At 47.7% G+C, this 20547-nt stretch overlaps 2 protein-coding genes across 7 annotated transcripts; both read right to left on the bottom strand.

Annotated features, from left to right (window-relative positions):
- Window positions 1-61: 61 nt before the first annotated feature.
- On the bottom strand, window positions 62-5313 carry cdyl (chromodomain protein, Y-like). Of its 5 annotated transcripts, none has more exons than XM_068568250.1 (7): window positions 5149-5313; window positions 4018-4741; window positions 3351-3586; window positions 2083-2255; window positions 1786-1996; window positions 1001-1144; window positions 62-914 (listed from the first exon to the last, which is right to left on the bottom strand). In XM_068568250.1, the coding sequence occupies exons 1-7, from the start codon at window positions 5170-5172 to the stop codon at window positions 756-758; spliced, it is 1671 nt and encodes a 556-aa protein (XP_068424351.1). In that variant the 5' UTR covers window positions 5173-5313; the 3' UTR covers window positions 62-755. The 5 variants fall into 5 exon arrangements, with proteins under 5 accessions (XP_068424351.1, XP_068424361.1, XP_068424376.1 ...); XM_068568260.1 differs by having other exon boundaries at window positions 5036-5155; XM_068568275.1 differs by lacking the exon at window positions 5149-5313 and adding an exon at window positions 5070-5144.
- A 3520-nt stretch (window positions 5314-8833) lies between these two features.
- Window positions 8834-19863, bottom strand: LOC137801691 (protein disulfide-isomerase tmx3a-like). Of its 2 annotated transcripts, XM_068599054.1 has the most exons (16): window positions 19343-19863; window positions 19035-19083; window positions 18913-18955; window positions 18676-18799; window positions 15363-15408; window positions 15046-15126; window positions 13959-14058; window positions 13598-13675; window positions 11214-11280; window positions 10738-10836; window positions 10062-10119; window positions 9928-9981; window positions 9793-9849; window positions 9412-9541; window positions 9256-9324; window positions 8834-9163 (listed from the first exon to the last, which is right to left on the bottom strand). In XM_068599054.1, the coding sequence occupies exons 1-16, from the start codon at window positions 19374-19376 to the stop codon at window positions 8975-8977; spliced, it is 1278 nt and encodes a 425-aa protein (XP_068455155.1). In that variant the 5' UTR covers window positions 19377-19863; the 3' UTR covers window positions 8834-8974. The 2 variants fall into 2 exon arrangements, with proteins under 2 accessions (XP_068455155.1, XP_068455149.1); XM_068599048.1 differs by having other exon boundaries at window positions 18913-19863.
- Between the last annotated feature and the right edge of the window lie 684 nt (window positions 19864-20547).

The raw sequence follows: 20547 nt of genomic DNA, 5'->3' as shown, positions 1-20547 counted from the left end.
AGAGACCTCTTTGATTGACAGAATACAAACAGCATTTACTTCATTCAAATGAAACAACAGATTCACGGAGTCTGTTTATTTTACACATGAGAAACTCTGATCCAACCTCACATCCTGGTCTCTGGATCAGTTCATTCACATGACTCAAGCCACGCCCACACGATGCAGAGTCAGTCTCTCAGGTACGGACTCGTATCTGTCAAACATCTGATGAACCAAACATCAGGTTTAGCATCCTGTTTCTGCTCAGCTTCCACTTCCTGTTAATTCCTCCTGACAGAAGCCGTCTGGGACAAGGTCAAAGGTCACCTTCATTTGAAGGAACAGTTCAACTTTCAGTTTCATGTCTGTGTCCAGTACAGACAAAGGTCCAGGACTGTTGAACTAGCTTAGCAAAAAGCCTGGTTCCGAACCGGTCATTGTCTTCTTCAGCAGAACTCTGAACCCTCAACAGTTCCCATATACAGTAAACACACTCAAGAGCTGCAGAACCCTGAGAAGGTCAAGTCAGGTTCTCCTCAGCACTCCTCGCTGGTCTGGCAGGAACAACACACATTAAAACAAACCATTTCATTGTGTCCTGATGTTACTGCCCAACATAAGGCCTTTAACAGCAGAGGACCCAGGATGGAACCCTGTGGAACCCCACGGGTGAGTAAACGTCTGACTGGAGGATAATTATAACTTAAATGTTTACAACAAAAGGATAAAATGTTCAGTGTTTCTTGTCCAGCTCAGAGGAGCTGGTCCTGGTTCTAGCAGAGCTCAGTGCTCCTCTGCAGGTACTGCAGGATGGAGTCGGTTCCCTGCAATGAGCCCCAAACCCTCTTCAGGGCTTCACACTCGCGCTCGTTGGCTTGCTCCAGAGCACTGCGACTGGTGTTCCTCATCAGGGCTTTGGACTCCCGCAGAACCTGCAGGACAGGAAGTGGAACCACCTTCACCAACCAGAATGAGGAACGATGGTGTGTGTGTGTGTGTGTGTGTGTGTGTGTCTGACCTGTGAGTCGACAGTCACTAGTTCTTTGACTCTCAGCATCACTTCCTGTGTGAAGGTTCCCGGCCAGAGAACCTGAGACACCAACCCTTTAGAACACGCCTCCTGAGCCGTCAACTTCCTGCCACTCAGAAGCAGCTCGTTAGCCTAAAACAGAAGACTTAACTTAGCCGAAGTGGTACGTTAGTGAGCAGTAAGGGAGAGGAAGTGGTACGTTAGTGAGCAGTAAGGGAGAGGAAGTGGTACGTTAGTGAGCAGTAAGGGAGAGGAAGTGGTACGTTAGTGAGCAGTAAGGGAGAGGAAGTGGTACGTTAGTGAGCAGTAAGGGAGAGGAAGTGGTACGTTAGTGAGCAGTAAGGTAGAGGAAGTGGTACGTTAGTGAGCAGTAAGGGAGAGGAAGTGGTACGTTAGTGAGCAGTAAGGGAGAGGAAGTGGTAAGTTAGTGAGCAGTAAGGGAGAGGAAGTGGTACGTTAGTGAGCAGTAAGGGAGAGGAAGTGGTACGTTAGTGAGCAGTAAGGGAGAGGAAGTGGTACGTTAGTGAGCAGTAAGGGAGAGGAAGTGGTACGTTAGTGAGCAGAGGAAGTGGTACGTTAGTGAGCAGTAAGGTAGAGGAAGTGGTACGTTAGTGAGCAGTAAGGTAGAGGAAGTGGTACGTTAGTGAGCAGTAAGGGAGAGGAAGTGGTACGTTAGTGAGCAGTAAGGTAGAGGAAGTGGTACGTTAGTGAGCAGTAAGGGAGAGGAAGTGGTACGTTAGTGAGCAGTAAGGGAGAGGAAGTGGTGGACTGACCGAGGCGAGGCCCATGATGCGGGGGAAAGTGAAGGAGGAGCAGGCGTCTGGCGTCTGGCCGTAAGAGGCGTATGGCGTCTGGAACCAGGCCTTCTCATTCGCCCACACCACGTCGCAGAGCGGCAGAATGGCAGCACCGAGGCCGTGCGCCGGCCCGTTCACCGCCGCCACAATGGGCTTCCTGAACTGGATGAAGGTGTTGACAAAGGTCCTAAAGAGGAGTCAGGTCAGAGGTTACGCTTACTGATACGTCAGACAGGGCTGCCATGGCCACCTGGCTTTGACAGTCAGCATTACCTGATGGTTTCAGCCATCTTGATGCTCTCCTTCTTCCTGTCCTCCGTCAGCCGTCGGATGAAGTACAGGAAGTCCAGGCCGCAGCAGAACATGCTTCCAACGGCGCCGAGAAGCACCAGCTTACTGTCGTCTGATGCTGCGGTGGCCATGGCGCTTTGGATCTCCTTCATCACCTGACCAGGAGGAACACAGACTTCAAAGGTGTGTTCTAGCCTCTGGGGGCGTGGCCTCACCTCAGGGTTCAGCGTGTGTTAGGGGTGTGGTCTGGCCTCTGGGGGCGTGGCCTCACCTCAGGGTTTAGCGTGTGTTAGGGGTGTGTTTAGCCTCTGGGGGCGTGGCCTCACCTCAGGGTTTAGCGTGTGTTAGGGGTGTGGTCTGGCCTCTGGGGGCGTGGCCTCACCTCAGGGTTCAGCGTGTTAGGGGTGTGTTCTAGCCTCTGGGGGCATGGCCTCACCTCAGGGTTTAGTGTGTTAGGGTTGTGTTCTAGCCTCTAGGGGCGTGGCCTCACCTCAGGGTTCAGTGTGTTAGGGGTGTGTTCTAGCCTCTAGGGGCGTGGCCTCACCTCAGGGTTTAGTGTGTTAGGGGTGTGTTCTAGCCTCTAGGCGCGTGGCCTCACCTCAGGGTTCAGTGTGTTAGGGGTGTGTTCTAGCCTCTAGGCGCGTGGCCTCACCTCAGGGTTTAGTGTGTTAGGGGTGTGTTCTAGCCTCTAGGCGCGTGGCCTCACCTCAGGGTTCAGCGTGTGTTAGGGTTGTGTTCTAGCCTCTAGGGGCATGGCCTCACCTCAGGGTTCAGCGTGTTAGGGGTGTGTTCTAGCCTCTGGGGGCATGGCCTCACCTCAGGGTTTAGTGTGTTAGGGTTGTGTTCTAGCCTCTAGGCGCGTGGCCTCACCTCAGGGTTCAGTGTGTTAGGGGTGTGTTCTAGCCTCTAGGCGCGTGGCCTCACCTCAGGGTTTAGTGTGTTAGGGGTGTGTTCTAGCCTCTAGGCGCGTGGCCTCACCTCAGGGTTCAGCGTGTGTTAGGGTTGTGTTCTAGCCTCTAGGGGCATGGCCTCACCTCAGGGTTTAGTGTGTTAGGGGTGTGTTCTAGCCTCTGGGGGCGTGGCCTCACCTCAGGGTTTAGTGTGTTAGGGTTGTGTTCTAGCCTCTGGGGGCGTGGCCTCACCTCAGGGTTCAGTGTGTTAGGGGTGTGTTCTAGCCTCTAGGGGCGTGGCCTCACCTCAGGGTTTAGTGTGTTAGGGGTGTGTTCTAGCCTCTAGGGGCGTGGCCTCACCTCAGGGTTCAGCGTGTTGTTCTCAGAGCTCTTGGTAGACAGCAGGATGTGAGTGAAGCCATCTTGTTTCTTCACCACGATGTCCCGGTAGCGGTACGCGCTCTCCGTCTGCCGGACGCTGAACCTCAGACGTTTGTCGAAAGCGGAACGTTCCTCCAGACGCCGCTTCCCCGTTGCCCCAGTAACAGAACCCTGCACACCTGACATCCCATTGGCCTCCATCAGCGCTGCGTTACCTAGGATACAGGAGGTTAGTTCATGTGTTCTATAAGATCCATCAGGACTTAGTCTGCTTCAGGACCGCCGACTCACAGGAACCAGAACTTTTTCCCTGTGAAAGGGTTTTTACTGTCTTTATTTGGGGAGTTGTTTCTGATCTGATGTGAAGTCTGGGACAGATTGTAAAGCCCTCTAAGGCAAATCTTGTATTTGTGATTTGGGGATCTACAAAATAAACTGAATTGAATAGAACTGAACTTCACTTCATATAACAGGTCTACACTGAACTCACAACTACAGGTCTGCTGGCTGCTCCATCCAGGATCTGCCTTCTTCTCATGAAGACCGGCTGGAGGTCTGCTGTCTATGAGGTCTCTATGAGGTCACCTTTACCTGGCGAGCTTATCCATCTACCCGTTGAGCTAAATGGTGTGACCTTTGACCTTACCTATGACGCTGAGGGAGCGCATGGTAGCTGGTGTGACGGGAACCCGGGGCGGGGGCAGGGGATTCTGGCCCCCGCGGGGTCTGGTCCCCATGCGGGCCCTCTCCTCTCCGGGCCCCAGCTGGACCCCTGATGGTTTCTCTAGCAGGGCGACCTCAGGCAGGACCAGGTGAGCATCCTGAGCTCCTGCCTCCAGACCGTGAGCCGCCTCGCTGGGCGAATCCTCCGAGTCCAAGCGGCTGTTCATGGGACTCTTGGGGACCAGGATCTTAATGCCGGTCTTGGACAGGTCCACGCTGCGGCGGGCCGAGCCGGCCGGAGACGCCGACACAAGGAAGCTGCCGAACCGGCCGACAGAGTGATGCGAGCCGGCGGGCGCCATGCGAGCCGGTCCAAAACCGGGTCTCACGGGATCACAGCCTCCCGGTAAAGCTCCGATGAGGTCACAAATGAGGTCGCCGTGAGCCGGGCCGCTGGGTGGCGGCCTGCAGGGCGCTCGGTGGGCGGGGCTGCAGCGGTGGCCGGGCAGGCTGCGGGTGGACCGCAGCAGCGTGCTGCCTCGCTGCCACTCTGCCTCCTGGCGGTTGAAGTCGTGCACGTAGACCATACAGGTGGACAGATGAGTCTCGGGCTCCCAGGTGTCTCCCTCTGAACCGTAGCCTCTCCACCGGACCAGGTACTCCACCTTCCCCTTCTTGTTCTTCCTCTTGTCCACGATCCTCTCCACCTGCACGACAACACACAACTTCATAAGAAAAAGAGCAGCCACCCTATATCTATTCAGTCTTCATATAATGCAACTAACTCTGAGTTAATACTGGGCTAACTCTGAGCTAATATCTAACTAACGCTGAGCTAACACCGAACTAACTCTGCGCTAATACCTAAATAACTGAGTTAACACTGAGCTAATACTAAGCTAACTCTGAGCTAATGCAGAGCTAACTGTGAGCTAACATTACAAGCTAGTTACAGAAGCTAACTCAGCCTGAAGTTTCTATCAGACGAACCTCTGACTCACTTTAAAAGCCACGAACTAACTACTCACTAATTACTTTTCTCGTAAAGTTTTGAAAGTTTACTCGGAACTCCGTCGTTAGCTCCTGTTAGCACGTTAGCATTAGCTTGCATCACCTCGTAGAACTCCTCCGTCGCCATGGAGCCTGTGCGCGTGCACGAGCAGCTTCTCGGGGTTTCTTCTTCACTACAGCAGCAACATGGAGCCGCATGAAGGAGGAGAAGAAGATGATCAGCGTCCTCACTCAGCGAGCACTTCACTAGCTGCTGGCCTTCAGCGCAGCCACATGACGCAACATCCGGGATCATTCACTGACCTTCAAAATAAAAGCTCACTAAATTTGTGAAGCTGAATTGTAAATTTATTTCTCCCATGAACGATAATTACGATGTATTGATGTGATTTATGAGGGCAATGTATGAATTAATGGATTGAAACAAAAAATTTAAGGAAAAAAGAGTGACCAAACATACTAAAAGGACATCAATTTTCACAAGAGCGCAGCAAACCTATTAAAACATCTTTGATACATTAGTCCTTTGTTTCCATTAATTTGTCCCAAATCTGGTCAATCTATTAGATATTTACTAAATAATAGTAAACACTAAATAAGAAACATTAGATTTATTTATTAGTAAAAAAATATCTCTCTTCCCGAAGTAAACCATATCCCTTAACATTAAACTTAAATGTGTAAAACTTTACAAAGTAAAACCATCACAGGCCCAGACAGCAACAATACAGACCAACATAAGAATCAACCAGGATTTATACGCGTATAAGTCAGAACATGAATCGACCCTCTGGATTCAATCCATCAAACAAACTACCAAACGGACCCTGGATGTGTATTAAACAAGCAGCTCCACGTCCTTAATACTGGACAGTCCCTGTTACCTTCAGAGGACAGTACCTTGTTCCCCGTTACCTTCAGAGGACAGTACCCTGTTACCTTCAGAGGACAGTACTTGTTCCCTGTTACCTTCAGAGGACAGTACCTTGTTCCCTGTTACCTTCAGAGGACAGTACCTTGTTCCCTGTTACCTTCAGAGGACAGTACCTTGTTCCCCGTTACCTTCGGAGGACAGTACCGTGTTACCTTCAGAGGACAGTACCTTGTTCCCCGTTACCTTCAGAGGACAGTACCTTGTTCCCTGTTACCTTCAGAGGACAGTACCGTGTTACCTTCAGAGGACAGTACCTTGTTCCCCGTTAACTTCAGAGGACAGTACCTTGTTCCCCGTTAACTTCAGAGGACAGTACCTTGTTCCCCGTTACCTTCAGAGGACAGTACCTTGTTCCCCGTTACCTTCAGAGGACAGTACCCTGTTACCTTCAGAGGACAGTACCGTGTTACCTTCAGAGGACAGTACCCTGTTACCTTCAGAGGACAGTACCGTGTTACCTTCAGAGGACAGTACCTTGTTCCCCGTTACCTTCAGAGGACAGTACCTTGTTCCCCGTTACCTTCAGAGGACAGTACCCTGTTACCTTCAGAGGACAGTACCGTGTTCCCCGTTACCTTCAGAGGACAGTACCCTGTTACCTTCAGAGGACAGTACTTGTTCCCTGTTACCTTCAGAGGACAGTACCTTGTTCCCCGTTACCTTCAGAGGACAGTACCCTGTTACCTTCAGAGGACAGTACTTGTTCCCTGTTACCTTCAGAGGACAGTACCTTGTTCCCTGTTACCTTCAGAGGACAGTACCTTGTTCCCTGTTACCTTCAGAGGACAGTACCTTGTTCCCCGTTACCTTCGGAAGACAGTACCGTGTTACCTTCAGAGGACAGTACCTTGTTCCCCGTTACCTTCAGAGGACAGTACCTTGTTCCCTGTTACCTTCAGAGGACAGTACCGTGTTACCTTCAGAGGACAGTACCTTGTTCCCCGTTAACTTCAGAGGACAGTACCTTGTTCCCCGTTACCTTCAGAGGACAGTACCTTGTTCCCCGTTACCTTCAGAGGACAGTACCCTGTTACTTTCAGAGGACAGTACCGTGTTACCTTCAGAGGACAGTACCCTGTTACCTTCAGAGGACAGTACCGTGTTACCTTCAGAGGACAGTACCTTGTTCCCCGTTACCTTCAGAGGACAGTACCTTGTTCCCCGTTACCTTCAGAGGACAGTACCCTGTTACCTTCAGAGGACAGTACCGTGTTCCCCGTTACCTTCAGAGGACAGTACCCTGTTACCTTCAGAGGACAGTACTTGTTCCCTGTTACCTTCAGAGGACAGTACCTTGTTCCCCGTTACCTTCAGAGGACAGTACCTTGTTCCCCGTTACCTTCAGAGGACAGTACCGTGTTACCTTCAGAGGACAGTACCTTGTTCCCAGTTACCTTCAGAGGACAGTACCTTGTTCCCTGTTACCTTCAGAGGACAGTACTGTGTTACCTTCAGAGGACAGTACCTTGTTCCCCGTTACCTTCAGAGGACAGTACTGTGTTCCCTGTTACCTTCAGAGGACAGTACCTTGTTCCCCGTTACCTTCAGAGGACAGTACCCTGTTACCTTCAAAGGACAGTACCTTGTTCCCTGTTACCTTCAGAGGACAGTACCCTGTTACCTTTAGAGGACAGTACCGTGTTCCCTGTTACCTTCAGAGGACAGTACCTTGTTCCCCGTTACCTTCAGAGGACACTACCCTGTTACCTTCAGAGGACAGTACCGTGTTACCTTCAGAGGACAGTACCTTGTTCCCCGTTAACTTCAGAGGACAGTACCGTGTTCCCCGTTACCTTCAGAGGACAGTACCCTGTTACCTTCAGAGGACAGTACCGTGTTACCTTCAGAGGACAGTACCCTGTTACCTTCAGAGGACAGTACCGTGTTACCTTCAGAGGACAGTACCTTGTTCCCCGTTACCTTCAGAGGACAGTACCTTGTTCCCCGTTACCTTCAGAGGACAGTACCCTGTTACCTTCAGAGGACAGTACCGTGTTCCCCGTTACCTTCAGAGGACAGTACCCTGTTACCTTCAGAGGACAGTACTTGTTCCCTGTTACCTTCAGAGGACAGTACCTTGTTCCCCGTTACCTTCAGAGGACAGTACCTTGTTCCCCGTTACCTTCAGAGGACAGTACCGTGTTACCTTCAGAGGACAGTACCTTGTTCCCAGTTACCTTCAGAGGACAGTACCTTGTTTCCTGTTACCTTCAGAGGACAGTACTGTGTTACCTTCAGAGGACAGTACCTTGTTCCCCGTTACCTTCAGAGGACAGTACTGTGTTCCCTGTTACCTTCAGAGGACAGTACCTTGTTCCCCGTTACCTTCAGAGGACAGTACCCTGTTACCTTCAGAGGACAGTACCGTGTTCCCTGTTACCTTCAGAGGACAGTACCTTGTTCCCTGTTACCTTCAAAGGACAGTACCTTGTTCCCTGTTACCTTCAGAGGACAGTACCCTGTTACCTTTAGAGGACAGTACCGTGTTCCCTGTTACCTTCAGAGGACAGTACCTTGTTCCCCGTTACCTTCAGAGGACACTACCCTGTTACCTTCAGAGGACAGTACCGTGTTCCCTGTTACCTTCAGAGGACAGTACTTTTTCCCTGTTACCTTCAGAGGACAGTACCTTGTTCCCTCTTACCTTCAGAGGACAGTACCTTGTTCCCTGTTACCTTCAGAGGACAGTACCTTGTTCCCTGTTACCTTCAGAGGACAGTACCGTGTTCCCCGTTACTATTAACACACAAAGTCTCCTTCACTGTCCTGATTGGCTACACACTAGTTGTGATGTCATTAACCCTCAAAGTACTTCCAGGGGATGCTAAACATTTAACATCAAACAACACAGACATTAAGTTTTATTGAAAATGTTGGTTTTAATTGCAGATAGAAGGGGTTGAAGTGTTTTATTTGATCTCATGTCAAAGACAAGTTAAATGACGTAAAGTTCTGGATCCAAGTCTGGATCACGGCTCTCCTCCTGATCGGCTCCTCAGTCGGACTTCTTGTCGGGCCGGGTCGTGTGGCGCTGCAGTGACGGAGCCAGCAACGCAACGCTATCATCGTCATGTTCGGTCACGGTAGGTCGGCTCTTACAGCAGAGGTAGAACAAGACGGCAATGATGGCAAACGGGAAGCCGACCAGGACGCAGGCGAGCAGCGGAGCCTGGCTGAACATGGGCTGGAGAAACAGAAAAACAAGACGGAGGTGAGACGTCCCTGAGACAGGAGCACAGGACAGAGGACAACAGGACCGAGGAGAACAGGACTTACAGTCACCGTTACTTTGATGTCGTAGATGAAACGTCTCACTCGCTGATCGACGCCGTTTCCTCCCTGAAACTGAGGTCAGACCAAGAATCAGATTTCTGAAGTAATCAAACTGTTAAATGTTCTCCTCCGTCCTCCAGGTTAGACTGGAGTCCTGACCTGGACGCTGCCGTCCAGAACCCCGTTCAGGAAGTTAAGCAGTTGGAGCTCTGTCTCCACAGCGGCCGCAGGCAGGAAGTAGCCGTCGCTGGATAGATTAACCACAATGAAGGACGGCATCACCACCTCACTGACAATGACAAGCAGAGTCAGGTCAATCAGGGGTATGGAAGTGGACTCTGTCTGGGTTTATTGAAATGTCTCTAGTCCTTAACGTCCCTAGTCCTCACCATTTGTACATGAACATGGGAGACTTAAACACACAAAGGGTTAGACATTAAGGACACTAAGGACTAGAGACATTAAGGACTAGAGTCTTTGAGGACGAGAGTCATTAAGGACACTAAGGACTAGAGACATTAATGATTGAAACAGTCCTACCCCATCACAAGTCCATTAATGTAGTCACTCCCTTCCATGAAACCAAAGTAAAAGTCTCTGGACGGACAGAAAGACAGATTCAGGTTTGTGTCTCAGGACTTTGTCCTGGTTCTTTGTGTCCAATGAGACTCTGACCTGCTGTAGATGTCTCTGTAGTCAGCAGACACTTTCTCCATCAGACTCTTGTACCTGAGCAGGAAACAGGAAACGCATCACAGTGGGGTCAAAGGACGGATGATGATGTCACAGGGTGCTGGATGCAGTCTTACCTCCCGCTGTCCTCACAGAGACTCTTATCCTCCACCAGCACCAACGCCACCAGCTTATCTGTGGGGAAAAAGGCGGAGTCACGTCACAGCAACCAATCGGTAGCCTTAGAATTTCACTCGTCGTTTGAACTTGTTTTTTGTCGTTTATATCTAATTATGAATATTACATTTAGCCGTGTTTTATAAATGGCCACACAAGGGCGCTGCTGGTCACACGGGGATGTTACTGGTCACACGGGGATGTTACTGGTCACACGGGGATGTTACTGGTCCAGTAAAAAAGTCCAGTAAGTGAGTGTCTCCCTGTGGGTGAGCCTCAGCCTGTAGTGAGTGTCTCCCTGTGGGTGAGCCTCAGCCTGTAGTGAGTGTCTCCCTGTGGGTGAGCCTCAGCCTGTAGTGAGTGTCTCCCTGTGGGTGAGCCTCATCCTGTAGTGAGTGTCTCCCTGTGGGTGAGCCTCAGCCTGTAGTGAGTGTCTCCCTGTGGGTGAGCCTCATCCTGTAGTGAGTGTCTCCCTGTGGGTGAGCCTCAGCCTGTAGTGAGTGTCTCCCTGTGGGTGAGCCTCAGCCTGTAGTGAGTGTCTCCCTGTGGGTGAGCCTCAGCCTGTAGTGAGTGTCTCCCTGTGGGTGAGCCTCAGCCTGTAGTGAGTGTCTCCCTGTGGGTGAGCCTCAGCCCTACCTGAGTCCCCCATGGCATACAGGGTGTAGCTGTCGATCCTCAGGTAGTTTGGAAAACGTTCTCTGTTGATCCATGACTTCAGGTCACCGTCAAGTTTCTCTAGAAGTCAGGAAAGAGCACATTTTAAACACAAGACTTCTGTCACAGGAGAGCCAATCAGCTGCCTCGTTAACAGACACACCTCAACTGCTTTCACCTGTTTGTCACTGAATTTCTTTTTATACTGCAATTTAACTGTGAAATGGTTCACGAGCCAACTGACGCTTCAACTGCACACAGTGCTTCAACATCACACTGCAAATTGTCTACTTCATTTGTCATTATGGCTGCTGCCACTGTTCACACAACAAGTGACGCTTCAATTATCTTCACTGATCTCCTGCTTAAACAACATCAGTGTTTTCATACAAACACACTTTAACTCTCTTTGGTAGTCACGCTTCAACTCCCTTTAGTGCACACACTTAACTTCTTACCGTTGAAAGTGAAGTAGGTCCCGTCTTTGAAAACCACCACAGCCGGCAGAGACGGGAGAGAGACGACCTGGACACACGACCAGTGAACCAGAAACACTGAAAAACATCACCACTTCAGGTCGAGAGGAACTTTACGTCCTCTAACGTCCTCTAACGTCCTCCAACGTCCTCTAACGTCTTCTAATGTCCTCCAACGTCTTCTAACGTCCTCTAACGTCCTCTAACGTCCTCCTACGTCCTCTAACGTCTTCTAACGTCCTCTAACGTCTTCTAACGTCCTCTAATGTCTTCTAACGTCCTCCTACGTCCTCCTACGTCCTCTAACGTCTTCTAACGTCCTCTAACGTCTTATAATGTCCTACAACGTCTTCTAACGTCCTCTAACGTCTTCTAACGTCCTCTAACGTCCTCTAACGTCTTCTAACGTCCTCTAACGTCTTATAATGTCCTACAACGTCCCCTAACGTCCTCTAATGTCCTCTAACGTCCTCTAACGTCCTCTAATGTCCTCTAACGTCCTCTAACGTCCTCTAACGTCCTCTTACGCCCTCCAACGTCTTCTAACGTCCTCTAACGTCTTCTAACGTCCTCTAACGTCTTCTAACGTCCTCTAACGTCCTCTAACGTCTTCTAACGTCCTCTAACGTCCTCTAACGTCCTCTAACGTCCTCTAACGTCCTCTAACGTCTTCTAACGTCCTCCAACGTCTTCTAACGTCCTCTAACGTCCTCTAACGTCTTCTAACGTCCTCTAACGTCCTCTAACGTCCTCTAATGTCCTCTAACGTCTTCTAACGTCTTCTAACGTCTTCTAATGTCCTCCAACGTCTTCTAACGTCCTCTAACGTCTTCTAACGTCCTCTAACGTCTTCTAACGTCCTCTAACGTCCTCTAACGTCCTCCTACGTCCTCCTACGTCCTCTAACGTCCTCTAACGTCTTCTAACGTCCTCTAACGTCCTCCTACGTCCTCCTACGTCCTCTAACGTCTTCTAACGTCCTCTAACGTCCTATAACGTCTTCTAACGTCCTCTAACGTCCTCCAACGTCCTCCAACGTCCTCCAACGTCCTCCTACGTCCTCCTACGTCCTCTAACGTCCTCTAATGTCCTCTTACGTCCTCTTACGTCCTCTAAGGTCTTCTAACGACCTCTAACGTCCTCTAACGTCCTCCTACGTCGTCTAACGTCTTCTAACGTCCTCTAACGTCCTCTAACGTCTTCTAACGTCCTCTAACGTCCTCCTACGTCCTCTAATGTCCTCTTACGTCCTCCTACGTCCTCTAAGGTCTTCTAACGTCCTCTAACGTCCTCTAACATCTTCTAACGTCCTCCTACGTCCTCCTACGTCCTCCTACGTCCTCTAACGTCTTCTAACGTCCTCTAACGTCTTCTAACGTCCTCCTACGTCCTCTAACGTCTTCTAACGTCCTCTAACGTCCTCCTACGTCCTCTAACGTCCTCTAACGTCCTCCTACGTCCTCCTACGTCCTCCTACGTCCTCCTACGTCCTCTAACGTCTTCTAACGTCCTCTAACGTCCTCTAACGTCTTCTAACGTCCTCCTACGTCCTCTAACGTCCTCTTACGTCCTCTAATGTCCTCTTACGTCCTCCTACGTCCTCTAAGGTCTTCTAACGTCCTCTAACGTCCTCTAACGTCCTCCTACGTCCTCTAACGTCTTCTAACGTCCTCTAACGTCTTCTAACGTCCTCCTACGTCCTCTAAGGTCTTCTAACGTCCTCTAACGTCTTCTAACGTCCTCCTACGTCCTCTAAGGTCTTCTAACGTCCTCTAACGTCCTCTAACGTCTTCTAACGTCCTCCTACGTCCTCCTACGTCCTCTAACGTCTTCTAACGTCCTCTAACGTCTTCTAACGTCCTCCTACGTCCTCTAACGTCTTCTAACGTCCTCTAACGTCCTCCTACGTCCTCTAACGTCCTCCTACGTCCTCCTACGTCCTCTAACGTCTTCTAACGTCCTCTAACGTCCTCTAACGTCCTCTAACGTCTTCTAACGTCCTCTAACGTCCTCTTACGTCCTCCTACGTCCTCTTACGTCCTCTTACGTCCTCCTACGTCCTCCTACGTCCTCTAACGTCTTCTAACGTCCTCTAACGTCCTCCTACGTCCTCTAACGTCCTCCTACGTCCTCCTACGTCCTCCTACGTCCTCTAACGTCTTCTAACGTCCTCTAACGTCCTCTAACGTCCTCTAACGTCTTCTAACGTCCTCTAACGTCCTCTTACGTCCTCCTACGTCCTCCTACGTCCTCTAACGTCCTCTAACGTCCTCTAACGTCCTCTTACGTCCTCTTACGTCCTCCTACGTCCTCCTACGTCCTCTAAGGTCTTCTAACGTCCTCTAACGTCCTCCAGTCAGTCAAACCTTGGGCAGGACGTCTCTGGTTGAAGAGAAGAAGTGTGTGTGAACGATCATCGTCTCTGCTGCCGATGTGTAGTTTTCCTAAAACACACCAGAAGTCAGCGCTGTGTGTCTGTGTGTGTGTCTGTGTGTGTGTGTGTCTGTGTGTGTGTGTGTGTAACTGTGTGTGTGTCTGTGACTGTGTGTGTGTGTGTGTGTGTATGACTGTGTGTGTGTGTGTGTGTGACTGTGTGTGTGTGTAACTGTGTGTGTGTGTGTGTGTGTGTGGCTGTGTGTGTGTGTGTGTGTTTAACTGTGTGTGTTTAACTTTGTGTAATTGTGTGTGTCTGTGTGTGTGTGTAACCGTGTGTGTGTGTGTGTGTACCTTCAGCTGAGATGTGGCTCCAACATAAACAAACATGACATCATGGCGGTTCATGGCGTGTTGGAAGAGCTGCAGACTGCTGAGGGATCGAACCAGCGGCCTGAGGAGGTGAGAGGAAGAGGAGGAGGTGAGAGGAGGAGGAGGTAAGAGGAGGAGGAGGTAAGAGGAGGAGGAGGTGAGAGGAAGAGGAGGTAAGAGGAGGAGCAGGTGAGAGGAAGAGGAGGTAAGAGGAGGAGGAAGGAAGAGGAGGTAAGAGGAGGAGGAAGGAAGAGGAAGAGGAGGTAAGAGGAGGAGGTAAGAGGAGGAGGAGGAGGTAAGAGGAAGAGGAGGTAAGAGGAGGAGGAGGTGAGAGGAAGAGGAGGTAAGAGGAGGAGCAGGTGAGAGGAAGAGGAGGTAAGAGGAGGAGGAAGGAAGAGGAGGTAAGAGGAGGAGGAGGTAAGAGGAAGAGGAGGTAAGAGGAGGAGGTAAGAGGAGGAGGAGGAGGAGGTAAGAGGAGGAGGAGGTAAGAGGAGGAGGAGGTGAGAGGAAGAGGAGGTAAGAGGAGGAGCAGGTGAGAGGAAGAGGAGGTAAGAGGAGGAGGAAGGAAGAGGAGGTAAGAGGAGGAGGAGGTAAGAGGAAGAGGAGGTAAGAGGAGGAGGTAAGAGGAGGAGGTAAGAGGAGGAGGTAAGAGGAGGAGGAGGAGGTAAGAGGAGGAGAAGGTAAGAGGAGGAGGAGGTAAGAGGAGGAGGAGGAGGAGGTAAGAGGAGGAGGAGGAGGAGGTAAGAGGAGGAGGAGGAGGAGGAGGTAAGAGGAGGAGGTAAGAGGAGGAGGAGGAGGAGGTAAGAGGAGGAGGAGGTAAGAGGAGGAGGAGGAGGAGGTAAGAGGAGGAGGTAAGAGGAGGAGGAGGAGGAGGTAAGAGGAGGAGGTAAGAGGAGGAGGTAAGAGGAGGAGGAGGAGGAGGTAAGAGGAGGAGGAGGAGGAGGTAAGAGGAGGAGGTAAGAGGAGGAGGAGGAGGAGGTAAGAGGAGGAGGTAAGAGGAGGAGGTAAGAGGAGGAGGAGGAGGAGGTAAGAGGAGGAGGTAAGAGGAGGAGGTAGGGAGGTTCTTCACCCTCCAACCCGATGAGCAAAGTCCAGGATCCCGTCTTTGGTTCTCGGTCCTGAATAATTATATTTCACACTTTTCTTCAACCTGAAAACAGACATAGAAGAAACATCACAGCAAGAGATCAATAAACGAGATCAAAGAGGGTACATACCATAATAATATCAGTATTTAATGACTGTTTTCCTGTCTAACACATGATACGAATGAATCGGCCCACTTTACTTTAACACACACACACACACACACACACACACACACAGTGTGTATTAATGTGTTTGCTGAAAGCTGTTCCATCATCAACAGGAAGTGGTGTGACTCACATGAGGATGGCTGGATAACCTCTGACCTTGAACTCTTTGGCCAAACCTGCAAAGAAACACGACATCATCTCTGATCTCTGGTTGTTACTTCTGTTGTCCTGATGTCCACTAATGTCTCCTGATGTCTCTTAATGTCCACTAATGTCTCCTAATGTCTCCTAATGTCCACTAATGTCTCCTGATGTCTCTTAATGTCCACTAATGTCTCCTAATGTCTCCTAATGTCCACTAATGTCTCCTAATGTCTCCTAATGTCCACTAATGTCTCCTGATGTCTCTTAATGTCCACTAATGTCTCCTAATGTCTCCTAATGTCCACTAATGTCTCCTAATGTCTCCTAATGTCCACTAATGTCTCCTGATGTCCACTAATGTCTCCTAATGTCTCCTGATGTCCACTAATGTCTCCTGATGTCCACTAATGTCCACTAATGTCTCCTGATGTCCACTAATGTCTCCTGATGTCTCTTAATGTCCACTAATGTCTCCTAATGTCTCCTAATGTCCACTAATGTCTCCTAATGTCTCCTAATGTCCACTAATGTCTCCTGATGTCCACTAATGTCTCCTGATGTCCACTAATGTCTCCTGATGTCCACTAATGTCTCCTAATGTCTCCTAATGTCTCCTGATGTCCACTAATGTCTCCTGATGTCCACTAATGTCCCCTAATGTCCACTAATGTCTCCTAATGTCTCCTAATGTCCACTAATGTCTCCTGATGTCCACTAATGTCCACTAATGTCTCCTGATGTCCACTAATGTCCACTAATGTCTCCTGATGTCCACTAATGTCCACTAATGTTCCCTAATGTTCCCTAATGTTTACTAATGTTTACTAATGTTCCCTAATGTCCACTAATGTTCCCTAATGTTCCCTAATGTTTACTAAAGTTCCCTAATGTCCACTAATGTTCCCTAATGTTCCCTAATGTTTACTAAAGTTCCCTAATGTTTACTAATGTCCATTAATGTCCACTAATGTCCACTAATGTCCACTAATGTTTACTAATGTACAATAATGTCCACTAATGTTTACTAATGTTTACTAATGTCCACTAATGTCCACTAATGTTCCCTAATGTTTACTAAAGTTCCCTAATGTTTACTAAAGTTCCCTAATGTTTACTAATGTCCACTAATGTTCACTAATGTCCACTAATGTACAATAATGTTCCCTAATGTTTACTAATGTCCACTAATGTTCACTAATGTCCACTAATGTTCCCTAATGTTCACTAATGTTTACTAATGTCCACTAATGTTTACTAATGTCTATTAATGTTTACTAATGTTCCCTAATGTTTACTAATGTTCCCTAATGTTTACTAATGTTCTCTAATGTTTACTAAAGTTCCCTAATGTCCACTAATGTTCCCTAATGTTTACTAATGTCCACTAATGTTCACTAATGTCCACTAATGTTCCCTAATGTCCACTAATGTTTACTAATGTTTACTAATGTCCACTAATGTTCCCTAATGTTCACTAATGTTTACTAATGTCCACTAATGTTTACTAATGTCTATTAATGTTTACTAATGTTCCCTAATGTTTACTAATGTTCTCTAATGTTTACTAAAGTTCCCTAATGTCCACTAATGTTTACTAATGTTTACTAATGTTTACTAATGTCCACTAATGTCCACTAATGTTTACTAATGTTTACTAATGTCCACTAATGTCCACTAATGTCCACTAATGTTTACTAATGTCCATTAATGTTCACTAATGTCCACTGTTTACTAATGTTTACTAATGTCCATTAATGTTCACTAATGTCCACTGTTTACTAATGTTTACTAATGTCCATTAATGTTCACTAATGTCCACTGTTTACTAATGTTTACTAATGTCCATTAATGTTCACTCATGTTCACTAATGTCCACTAATGTTTACTAATGTTTACTAATGTTTACTAATGTTCACTAATGTTTACTAAAGTTCCCTAATGTTTACTAAAGTTCCCTAATGTTTACTAATGTTTACTAATGTTCACTAATGTTTACTAAAGTTCCCTAATGTTTACTAATGTTTACTAATGTACAAGAATGTCCACTAATGTTTACTAATGTTTACTAATGTTTACTAATGTTCACTAATGTCCACTAATGTTTACTAATGTTTACTAATGTTTACTAATGTTCACTAATGTTTACTAAAGTTCCCTAATGTTTACTAATGTTTACTAATGTACAATAATGTCCACTAATGTTTACTAATGTTCACTAATGTTTACTAAAGTTCCCTAATGTTTACTAATGTTTACTAATGTCCATTAATGTTTACTAATGTTTACTAATGTACAATAATGTCCACTAATGTTTACTAATGTTTACTAATGTTTACTAATGTTTACTAAAGTTCCCTAATGTTTACTAATGTTTACTAATGTACAATAATGTTTACTAAAGTTCCCTAATGTTTACTAATGTTTACTAATGTTCACTAATGTTTACTAATGTTCACTAATGTTTACTAAAGTTCCCTAATGTTTACTAATGTTTACTAATGTTCACTGTTTACTAATGTTCACTAATGTTTACTAAAGTTCCCTAATGTTTACTAATGTTTACTAATGTACAATAATGTCCACTAATGTTCACTAATGTTTACTAATGTTTACTAATGTTCACTAATGTTTACTAAAGTTCCCTAATGTTTACTAATGTTTACTAATGTTCACTAATGTTCACTAATGTTTACTAATGTTTACTAATGTTCACTAATGTTTACTAAAGTTCCCTAATGTTTACTAATGTTTACTAATGTTCACTAATGTTTACTAATGTTCACTAATGTTTACTAAAGTTCCCTAATGTTTACTAATGTTTACTAATGTACAATAATGTCCACTAATGTTTACTAATGTTTACTAATGTTCACTAATGTTCACTAATGTTCACTAATGTTTACTAAAGTTCCCTAATGTTTACTAAAGTTCCCTAATGTTTACTAATGTTTACTAATGTACAATAATGTCCACTAATGTTCACTAATGTTTCCGATGTCTCTCGATAGTTCCTGGTGCTTCCCGGTGGTTTCCGGTGGTATGCGATAGTTTGTTGGTTCCAGGTGGTTCTAGGTGGTTCCAGGTGCGTTCAGATAGTTCTAAGTAGTTATAGGCAGTTTCAGGTGATTCCAGGTGGTTCTAGGTGGTTCCAGGTGGGTTGAGATAGTTCTAGGTAGTTCCAGGTGGTTTGCCAACCTTCATTCAGCGTTCAGTTGTACTTTATACGATATGTGATCATTTATACAAACAGGTGTTTGATACTTTTACTTTGGTACTTTTATTGTGGTAGTCTTACTGACCGGTGCTGGCCGTGGCATCTGCTTTACCGACGTTGACCGGAGAGCCCAGACTCCTGAGTTCTGATCCGATCTGATGCCACACCGGATCCAGCTGTTTGCAGAACGAACACCAGGGGGCGTAAAACTGCACAGAGAAGCAAAATTTGATATAACATGACATTATATATATTGCTATATATATATGTGTATGTAAATATTACTATTTACATACACATATATACATCATGAATAACGTACTTTGATGAGCCAGACGTCGTCGTTTCCTCTCGTCTCCATGAAGCTGTTGAATGTTGAACATGTATAAATGTAAACGTGGTTTCTTCTCATCTTATTAATTAATAGAATATCTTTTGACTCACTTGTCATCGAGCTCCTCCACGAAGGCCCACGCTGGTAGAGCCAGCAGCACTGATACACACACACACACACACACACACACACACACACACACACACACACACACACACACACACACACTTCAGGGTAATTTACTCTCATCAACCTTCCTTCACACCAACTAGAGCTGTGATTGGTTGATTGATCTCAGCTAGCAGCTTCCTGTCTGACACCCTGGACCCCCTACACCTCCTGGACATCCTAGACCCTTTAGACCCCTTAGACACACTGGACCCCCTGGTTCAGAACAAGAGTAAGGTCGGGGACGTACCTGAGAGCAGGACTGTGTTCCTTCTGTTCCACATGGCGACTGATGGACAACCCGGACCAGCAGATGGATAATTGGCTAATCTGCTTTCTGCTGACGCTAATCTGAGATTAGCATTCAACCTGAAACTTTATTGACACCGGTCTCAACACACAAACATGTTGTCTGAGGACATCAGTCAAGAGGATGGACAGGTGTGAGAAAGGAAACCAGGAAGGAAGGAAACCAAGAAGGAAGGAAACGGGGAGAAAGGAAAGGGGAGAAAGGAAACCAAGAGGAAAAAAAAAAACAGGGAGGGAGGAAACCAGGAAGGAAGGAAATGGGGAGGAAGTAAACAGGGATGAAGGAAACGGGGGGAAGGAAACAGATGGCCCATGGAAGAGGATCACGGAGTCGGCTCAGACTGATGTGACCTGATTGTTTAAAACACTCAGTCAATGTGATTTAACTTCAATCAGAGACGCCTCTGGCAGAGTGAGACGCCTCTAGCAGAGTGAGACGCCTCTAGCAGAATGAGACGCCTCTAGCAGAATGAGACGACTCTAGCAGAGTGAGACGCCTCTAGCAGAGTGAGACGCCTCTGGCAGAGTGAGACGCCTCTGGCAGAGTGAGACGCCTCTGGCAGAGTGAGACGCCTCTAGCAGAATGAGACGCCTCTAGCAGAATGAGACGCCTCTAGCAGAATGAGACGCCTCTAGCAGAGTGAGACGCCTCTAGCAGAGTGAGACGCCTCTAGCAGAATGAGACGCCTCTAGCAGAATGAGACGCCTCTAGCAGAATGAGACGCCTCTAGCAGAGTGAGACGCCTCTAGCAGAATGAGACGCCTCTAGCAGAATGAGACGCCTCTAGCAGAATGAGACGCCGCTAGCAGAATGAGACGCCTCTAGCAGAATGAGACGCCTCTAGCAGAATGAGACGCCTCTAGCAGAATGAGACGCCGCTAGCAGAATGAGACGCCTCTAGCAGAATGAGACGCCTCTAGCAGAATGAGACGCCTCTAGCAGAATGAGACGCCTCTAGCAGAATGAGACGCCTCTAGCAGAATGAGACGCCTCTAGCAGAATGAGACGCCGCTAGCAGAATGAGACGCCTCTAGCAGAATGAGACGCCTCTAGCAGAATGAGACGCCTCTAGCAGAATGAGGCGCCTCTAGCAGAATGAGACGCCTCTAGCAGAATGAGACGCCTCTAGCAGAATGAGACGCCTC

The sequence above is a fragment of the Clinocottus analis genome, unplaced genomic scaffold, assembly GCF_023055335.1.
Source record: "Clinocottus analis isolate CAN_PGR_092001 unplaced genomic scaffold, fCliAna1.0.p SCAF_11, whole genome shotgun sequence".
In the NCBI taxonomy this organism is placed as follows: domain Eukaryota; kingdom Metazoa; phylum Chordata; class Actinopteri; order Perciformes; family Cottidae; genus Clinocottus; species Clinocottus analis.
Note: the sequence above shows the minus strand (reverse complement) of the source record. Positions and strands in the feature narration are given on the sequence as shown.

Coding starts and splice junctions, on each gene's coding strand:
- LOC137801691 (XM_068599048.1), bottom strand. CDS start 19,173: ATGAGAGTAAATTACCCTGAAGTGTGTGTGTGTGTGTGTGTGTGTGTG. Junction 10,120..10,737: donor GTATGCCATGGGGGACTCAG/GTAGGGCTGAGG, acceptor TTTTCCCCACAG/ATAAGCTGGTGGCGTTGGTG. Junction 9,542..9,792: donor ATTAATGGACTTGTGATGGG/GTAGGACTGTTT, acceptor TGTCATTGTCAG/TGAGGTGGTGATGCCGTCCT.
- cdyl (XM_068568250.1), bottom strand. CDS start 5,172: ATGGCGACGGAGGAGTTCTACGAG. Junction 3,587..4,017: donor GCGCTCCCTCAGCGTCATAG/GTAAGGTCAAAG, acceptor CCTGTATCCTAG/GTAACGCAGCGCTGATGGAG. Junction 2,256..3,350: donor ACAACACGCTGAACCCTGAG/GTGAGGCCACGC, acceptor CCTCCTGGTCAG/GTGATGAAGGAGATCCAAAG.